General features: G+C 41.9%; 1 protein-coding gene and 1 pseudogene across 1 annotated transcript; one reads left to right on the top strand and one right to left on the bottom strand.

Annotated features, from left to right (window-relative positions):
* Nucleotides 1–151: 151 nt before the first annotated feature.
* Nucleotides 152–2,942, top strand: LOC141817445 (ASC1-like protein 3). The gene is made up of 5 exons (XM_074705087.1): nt 152–324; nt 986–1,141; nt 1,929–2,114; nt 2,216–2,394; nt 2,547–2,942. The coding sequence occupies exons 1-5, from the start codon at nt 155–157 to the stop codon at nt 2,564–2,566; spliced, it is 711 nt and encodes a 236-aa protein (XP_074561188.1). The 5' UTR covers nt 152–154; the 3' UTR covers nt 2,567–2,942.
* Nucleotides 2,943–4,254: 1,312 nt separating this feature from the next.
* Nucleotides 4,255–5,484, bottom strand: LOC141817444 (protein ELC-like; annotated as a pseudogene).
* Between the last annotated feature and the right edge of the window lie 3,484 nt (nt 5,485–8,968).

Here is an 8,968-nt window from a genome sequence, read left to right as displayed (position 1 = left end):
TTCACACTAGGTCTTTACTTGATTTTATACACAAATTGCTTTTTTCTTTTTATCAAGCTACAGTTAAAATATGTTTGTAGGTTCAAAAACTCACAAGTCCATTTGTTTGTTTCAGCCTTGCTCTATGAAATTATTAAGATATAAAGCTGTTCCTATGGTGAACGATGAAGCTAAATGGACAAAAATTGTAAAGTCTTGCGAGTCAATGTGGAAGCTGACATATTATGCTAGTGTTCAAATATGGGTAATTTCAATTATCAAGCAGGAGCCTTGGTCATTAAATACAAAGGAATACTTCAAAGGGTGGCCAAATCAAGAATTGAAGTGAGTGCATAATGATGAACATGTTCATTCAAGCATGTTTGCTTCACATGCTATTCTTGATTCTTATCTAGATGTTGATTAGACTAGTTAGCCTGGGTGCATTTTAACATAAGCTATTAGGTTTGATTGAGTGAACTATTTTCTTTGGCTTAAGCATTTTGGGACCAATGGTTGAACCTATTTAGTAGATTAGTTCTCTCATCTGGGCGTATTGGAATAATTATACAAAGTGTATAATTTTCACAATTTCTTTATTAGTATACTACATATCTCACAGTATTTGCAGCATGAAGTTATACCATGAAAGTTAATAGTCTATGGAAGTCTTCCGACTTCTTTTATTGTCGACTAATAAAAGTTATGCTTAGTCTGAAATGAAGTGGGATCAGCTTCTCGTTTGCAGCTGCCTTTAAGTAATTCATGTTTTTATGATTTTCCATTGTTCATTTTATTCAAGTTTTATTGACTCTTTTATACCTAAATCACATGCAAAAACAAACAAACGGCAGCCATCTCAAACATAATGTACTAATGTCTAAGACATTGATATATTAAACTTCTTGCCTCAACCTTGCATGACCTTAACATGATTTATCAGCCTGATCTCAGATTACTTGCTCTTGCAACTAAAATTTGATCTTTCTTAAACCTTTTATGTCAGGTCTTCTTTGATGCTTTTCTACATGTGCCAATGTGGATTTTACATTTATAGTATTGTTGCTCTCGTTGCTTGGGAAACTCGTAGAAAAGATTTTTCAATAATGATGTCTCATCACATAATAACCTCAATTTTGATTGGGTTTTCCTACATTACCAGGTATGTGAAAGGAGGCTTATGACCTTGATGTTATGCATTACTACTAGTGGTATTATCCGTTATTACTAATTACATTGTTTTACATCAAAATCTGGTATTATTGATGGCATAGGTGTGCAGTTATATGGTAACACGTTTGTTTTGTTCAGTAAAAGAGATCAAAGCATCCAATTGACGATAAATCAAATCTCTTGACATATTAACATATCCACTGGTTAATAGGGGTACTTTGTGAATAAGACTCTTGTTTCTATTCAGGTTTCTGAAGGTTCTGTCGTTTGCTGACTTTTTCCTTAATATATGCATGTTCTAGTTCAATGCTTGTCAACTTTTGTAGATAATGATTGCTAGCCATGCCCATCTACTTGTTTTTCTGATCCTTGACTGAAGCAAACTTATTCATTGTTCTTCTAAATATTTACATTTCGCCAACTCTACCACCATGGTGGTGGTGGATTCCATACATAATTTTCTGTTAGTTTGTATCTGATTCCAATATAAATATATGTAGTTCACTTATTTTTAACTAAAATTTGAGTTGGATCAGGTTTTATATCAAAACCCGAAATCCAGCCTAGGAAAACCCATGCTTTGGGACAAGTTGGGTTATTTGAGCTACTCCTGTCCTGATGATAGCTAGCGTCTGCATGCTGTTTTTCCTTGAAAATTGAGAACTGAGAATTCTTCTTTGTTGTTTTGTGAGAGCCGAATAGTTTCACACACTTTTTTCTTTGACTCTGGCTATTATAATTGCAGTAATACCGAAACTAAGAATCAACTTTTGCAGGTTTTTCCGTATTGGAACTATAATTCTTGCTCTTCATGATACGAGCGATGTGTTTATGGAGTTAGCTAAGTTGTTCAAATATTCGGGAATGGAAATGGCAGCTAGCTTTTTCTTTGGACTTTTTGCTATATCATGGTTTCTTCTGAGATTAATATACTTTCCCTTCTGGATAATCAAGTCCTCAAGGTTGTCTGCAGCACCAAGTTTGTTTGTTTTTTTTTGTTTCTTTTTCATTTCACAATCTCCGTCTTTGTTTGTGCTGATTATTGTTACGGTTCCATTTTCAGCTACGAGAGTTTCGAATTCTTGTCATGGATGAACCAATTCCCTACCGCTTTGTATTACACATTCAACACAATGCTCATTACCCTACTCATCTTCCACGCCTACTGGTGGAAACTAATATTTGCAATGATTCTGAAACAGATGAGCAACAAAGGTCAAGTGGGAGAGGACATTCGGTCAGGTGATATCGCTCTCTTTTCTCATTTTCTATCCCTGAACAACATAGAAAAACACATTCATTTTCATTGAGAGTTTGTTTCATCAGTATGTTATTCATTTGTCGATCTACTCGTACATAGTCTTCGTCCTAACGCCCGTTCAATCGAAGTGCAGATTCGGAAGATGAAGGATGAAGTCTGAACTGTCCTGACCTAGCAATTAAGACAAAAAAAAGAGAGGTGAATTTCTAACCCCGCAAACTAAGTGCAGATAAAATAGCCTCAAATTCGAATGTTGCGATAGGAAGCACAATTCTGTTTTATTCATATCGAAGATTCGTCTTAGTTGCTTTGTTATATTTCCCTCTTCTCCGGTTTGCACAGTCGCATTCCATTTCGGTTTTCTTCTATACAGAAAGATTTGTTACTCCAAAACAAGTTGTAGGCTTCTCTGCCATCATCCCAAGAACACACTGATTTTGAGTTCATGCCCTTACACAAATTTATCTCTACTTGATGTCCAAGTAAAGCTAAACTGATCTTGTACATCTATGATGTTGATGTTGATGCAAGTTTTTTTGATGATGTTGTTTAATAACAGTCGCAAACAGAGACAAATTTATCGAATTGAAGTGGTGCAACAAATGAGTTCCACTTTTGTAATTTGATTTGAGTTGATATGCATGAAGTTTCCGTCAATACAAGATTTATAAGAAGAATCAAATCATATTGTAACATTGTAAGATGTTATTTTTATAATTTAAATTCACGAGTATATCGTTGTATGTCATTTAAAAAATTGAACTCAAATTCATCAATTAATAACTAAAATTTTCAACTTAAATTGTTTTGAATTGTTTTATTTTATCTATTTCTATTCGGTAAAAGGTGGAATTCATCATCCCAGCGGCTTCACACGATTGACTCTATGACCATATGTGAGGAGGTAAATCGAGAAATTGCAGTTGGTCACGATAGAGGAAGGTATTTCTCGATTTCGTCGAGATTCGAACCCTTGTCCTGTCTGTTCCGTCGTAACAAACTCAGCTATGCCTCGGGGGCTTTCAATTGCATTAGATAAATTTTTTTATAGTGACCGATCCCACCGTCGGAACAATCTCATATCAAAAAATTTCTGGGTACCACTATGTTGATAAGAGCTTACTGTCGAAACAACATCTCAGTCAACAAATACATGTTGCTAAGATGACTCGAATTGAAATAGTACCTTAGTCAATAAAGATATATTGCTAAGAGGACTCGAATCCGGAATCTCAGACAATATACGTCTCCGTGTTTACCACTTGAGATAAGACATTTCAACTATTTTTATCTATTTCTGGGTAATGGAGAAAAATGCCGGTTCAATTCAATTTGGTTCGGCTACCGGTTCAATCAATTTTATTTTAATTTAAAAAGCTCCTTTATCCTCTCTCTTCAAAAAATGGTCTGATCGTCGATCCCTTTCTCATCCTCGCCCAATCCCACCCCTCCCCTCCCCGGCGATCTGCATTCAGCGCCGCCGCGAGGTCCGGCGATCTTTTCTTATTAGAACTGGAGAGGATTGAATACGCTGCAGGTGCGTCGACTTCCTGAATCTCAGATTTTGCTCTAGAACATATTGTCTGTCGATAGATTTGAACTTTTTGTTCTCAGATGTAGAGCATTTTTTTTTAGTTTATTGTGTGATCTTGTTGCGAATCTAGATCTGTTATGAGTATGTTTGTGTTCGTAGCCGTCCTAGTGGCTTCATATAGTTGATCCTATGACCATATGTAAAAAAGTAAATCAAAAAATTACAATTGATCACAATGGAAGAGAGTATTGGTCAACTACGTCGAGATTTGAACTCTTATCTTTTTTTATAAGTCTATTTCATCATAATCAACTTAACTATGCCTCAAAGATTATATCAACTCGATTAGATCTGTTGATCGAGCTCCCTTCTTATCAACTCACTCCGTATCAAAACAAAAAATCCAAATACTTCCTTTCTTCCCTCACCTCCTCCCAAAATAATCGTTACCGTATGTACATGGACTCTCTCTCTCTCTCTCTCTCTAGAGAAAGAAACAAACGGAAGGACAAGTTTGAGGGGGATGGATCGTTCGTAGTAAACGACGACTACACTGCAAAATTCATGGCCCTAGCTCGATGGAAGAACTGCTCCCTCGCCGCCGCCCGCACGCTCTTCAAGTATTCCGCGATCGCCACGCGTCCCTCCCTCAGCGCCTCGTCCAGCGCGTACATCACGTCGTCCGCCGCCATGTCCGCCGCCGCGCACTCCAACGCCCTCCTCGACTGCGCGTCCGCCGCCACCATCACCTCCTCGATGTTCTTCTCTTCCGGCCTCGCCGACGGCGGCCGCCAGCTCGACAGCACGTCGATGTTCATGCGCACCATCTGCAGCTGCTGCTCGAGCAGCTCCAACTCCGCCTCCAGCTCCCGCGACCCCCGGCGGAGCTCCTCCCGCCGCCGCCTCAGCAGCGCCTGCGTGGCTAGCGCCGACTCTGTTTCCGCGGCGGTGCGCTGTTGCATGCCCTCGAGGTCAAGCAGAGCTTTTTTCGCGACGTCGGCGGCGAGATCGCGGGGGGAGACGGCGAATGGGGGGTCTTGGGAGAAGAGGCGGGCGAGGGAGCCGGCGAGGTCGACGAGGTTGTGGTAGGGGAAGAGCCACGCGCGGAGGTAAGGGACGGAGACGACGCCGCAGGAGTCCACCAGCGGGTGGCGGGGCTTGACGGCGGTGCCGGGGGAAAGTGAGGAAGACGGCCGGCGGCGCGCAGGGGTAGGCTTCGAGGAGCCACATGGTGACGTGGATGCCGGCGGCGGCGGCGGAGGAGGAGGCGGCGAGGGGGAGAGGGCCCTCGGCGCGGAGGAGGAAGGCGGCGCGGCCGTCGTTGTGGGTGAAGGAGCCGGAGGCGAGGCGGAGGGAGGGGAAGGCGTGGGCGAGGGCGGCGAGGTGGTGGTGGATGGTCCACCGGGCGTCGTCGGCGTAGGGAAGGGCGGCGGGGCCGCGGTGGGAGAGGGCCGCGGTGAGGAACTGGTGCACCGCCGGCGACGCCGGCGGCCACTGCGGAGTACTCGTGGCCATGGACCGATCGATCGATCGATCGATCGAGCTACGCGTGAAGATCTTTATTAACGACGAGTAGTTTGTCGCGACGGAAGAAATAAAGCGGCGAGGGAGCCAACGGACGGAGACCTCGAGCAAAAAGTCAAAAGCTTGGTCGAGAAAGAGTGCACAATTTCTCGCCGTCTCCATGGAAGTTTCTTGTGTTGCGTCTGGCGAAGGGAACGGCACGGTGACGGACACTCATTTTTTATTCAAACAAAGACAAAGACGCGTTGACCTCGCTTTCTTAATAAATAAAATAAAATAATATAAAAAGAAATAATCATAACATTGCCACGAAGGATTAAGGGTGTAAACGAGCCAAGTTGCTTACGAGCTATTTGAGTCTCGACTCGAAAAAAAAGTTCATTTGAATTCGTTTGATTAAGTTAACGAGCCGAGCTCGAGCCTGATTTCGAGCTCGAAAATATTATCGAACCGAGCTCGAGCTTAACAGTATTTGATTCGTGAGCTCGTGAACATGTTCGTTTAAAAGCTCACGAACGTGTTCGTGAACATGTTCGTTTAAAGGCTCACGAATGTGTTTGTTAAGAGATTCACGAATATATATATATATATATATATATATATATATATATTACATGAATTATAAATATTATATATTAACGAGTCAAACTCGAACTAAGTTTGTTTAACTTTTAAACGAACTATTTTCGAACCAAGCTTGAACTAAATTCGTTTAACTTTAAAACGAGCCTTTTTCGAGCCGAGCTCGAGCCGTTCGCGAACTATTTAATTTCATTACGAGCCGAGCTCGAGCTTAAGAATTAAAACTCGAATCGAACTCGAGCCGAACTCGAGCTTAGGAAAAACGAATCGAGCTCGAGCTCGAGCCTCTTAGGGTCCGTTTACTTAGAAGCGCGGAAAGAAAAACCGCGAAAAGTTTTCCTCCGTATATATCCATCCATTGTTTACTTTATTAACTTTTTAGGAAGGAAGAGATTTATAATCCATCAGCGGATCCGTTTTTTCCTCAAAACCTATCGCCCCAAAATCGGGCAGAACGCGTACGGACGGACAAAACGTGTTACTCCGCCTTTCGCACGCACCGCTTCTCTTCTTCTCCTCCGGCGCAACCCGATTCTTCTCCTCCTCTGCCTCGATTCTTCTTCTCCTCTGCCGCCGTCCCCTGCTCGCCGCCGGCAGCAAAGAGGCATCGTCACTCGACTCCGACGAAGAAGACGCCGGCGGATAGAGCCTCGCGTGGAGCACGAACCACGAGCTGCGGCGCCGCGAAATCGCGCCCCGCGTGATGCGTCGCGCGCGGAGCACGCACTGCGGGCAACGCCGCGTGCGTGGCACACATGGCGGCCAACGCCGCAGGCGGGTTCCCAAGGTACCAGGCGCCGCGCCGGAGGACAGACGGCGGCCAGAGATGGAGGAAGACCCTAGATTTTGTTGCTCCTTGCTCTCGCGAAGATGGAGGAAGACCCTAGATTTTGTTGCTCCTTGTTGCTCTTTGCTCTCGCGAAAATGGAGGAAGACCCTGCGCATCGTGGTGTCGCGGGATCCTTTATCCTCCGTTTACTTGCGCAGGTGCTGAGATTTGATCATTTCTCTCCCTAGGGATTTATTTTCCCTAGGGATTCCTTTCTTTTCTTCATCCCTTGTATGAAGTAAACATAGCATTACTGTTCGATTCGGCTCAGTTCGATTACATGATATCCCACGCATTCGTCTAATTATTAATTCATTTTTTAATCAATAATTAATTTTAAGTATCAATCAATATTACTGAGGTGATAAGAACAACATAATTATGATTGTGATGTTGATTTTTAAAAATTCTTACCAAAGTAGTATTATATATCTTAATCGAGTATTAGGGTTAGGTATGAGTTATTTTATTAGACTCACCTCCATATTAAAATTCAAAAATCTCCATTCTCATTTATCCGATTATTTAATCCAATTTAAAAATTCTTTCGTATTCTTCTCTATTCGGATTGAGTATTGGATTCTCTATCGGGTTTGGAGGAAATTATTATCACTATTAAGCATTTAACTTGTATAATGTATTAACTATGAAACATCCGTAATAAAAAATAATTAAAATTTTGTATAATTTTAATTTATTTGTATTAGGGATGATAGTTTCCTTCAAACTCAATAGAGAATTCAATATCCAACTTGAATAAACAAGGACATGAAAGAATTTTTTAGACCCAATTAAATAATAGAGTAATTAGGTATAAAGATTTTCAGATTCAGATATAGGAGCAGGTCTAATATGGAAGCGGGTCAGATAGAATTCTAATAGAATATCCAATTAAATTATATATATATAGGGGAATGTTATCATACACTCTTTATCCTGCATATCTCGTGTGTATCTAATTTTTTTTTATGCTTAATACTATAACTCAACCCTTAAACCCTAAAGACAAAATCCTAAATGACTTAACGGCAAGCTAAAAATAATTAAAAAAAAATTATCGACGCACTATCACGCATCGTGAGTTGTGCAAGAGAACACTTTCGTGTGTGTATACACACACACGCACGGAAATGAAATGTTGTGCGCCTCCTGTACGTGTAGCGTCCGTGACTGAGTGTGCATTGGGGGTGCCCAAAAGTGATCTTAAAAAGATTTTAAAGCATGTCGTTCGAGGATAACATTATAGAAAGATGGCACGTCGACCATAATAAATATCATGGTACAAGGGGTTCGCCTTGAGGATTCTTCTCCCAATGATATTGGAAAACTGATTTGCTTCAGTGGTTCCACTTCGTGCCCCGTGAATCCCAACAAGGTCATAGAGATAAGTTGTAGCTCGTGTCGATCTATCTGCATTTGGTCAAACGTTGTCTTGGAAAATACATTTACAGAGTTTTCAGTGTCCATGAAGACTCTTATGATATAAAGCGGGTGATGACAACCCGTATCACTAATGCATCTTCATGGGGTGTGTCAACTCCCTCCAGATCGAGGGAACCAAAGATGATAGAAGATCTCGACTCTACCTTAGATTTGACACTGATACCATAGCTTTCGAACCTTCGAGTGTGAATCTTGTATGCAAATCTCCATTAGTTGAATCTCCCGCTATCATATTAATGTATCCTTGACGTGGAGGATCTCCTCTGATATTATCGACGCAGTAGTAGGGTGATGCCAGACTAGCTCTCGAAATTAAGATCTTCTTCGGGGAGGCATATCCCTTTGCTGACGGGCTTGTCAACATGGCAACTCTCTTTGAGTGTTGACTCGGGGTTTCACATTCCCACCCCGAGAGTAGCAAATGGGCGACCGTCGAGCTAGTCTTAGAAGTGATCTCCGAGTGCGCAACATTCTTCTATTATCTGACGGATCTCATGCCCATACTACCAACATTCATGGGTGAAGTGTCCACGAGAGCAATGGATACAATATCGCTCCTTCCCGTTTGGCCTATATGATGCCAAGTCGAGAATCGGGGTTTCCTCCACAGCTTGTTGGATCGGATTGGACCAGCTAGAGGGGG

This window comes from Curcuma longa, unplaced genomic scaffold, assembly GCF_044706935.1.
Source record: "Curcuma longa cultivar G26 ecotype Majalengka, Jawa Barat unplaced genomic scaffold, ITB_CL_G26_1.1 contig_20569, whole genome shotgun sequence".
In the NCBI taxonomy this organism is placed as follows: Eukaryota; Viridiplantae; Streptophyta; class Magnoliopsida; order Zingiberales; family Zingiberaceae; genus Curcuma; species Curcuma longa.
This window is presented reverse-complemented; position numbering and strand designations above follow the sequence as displayed.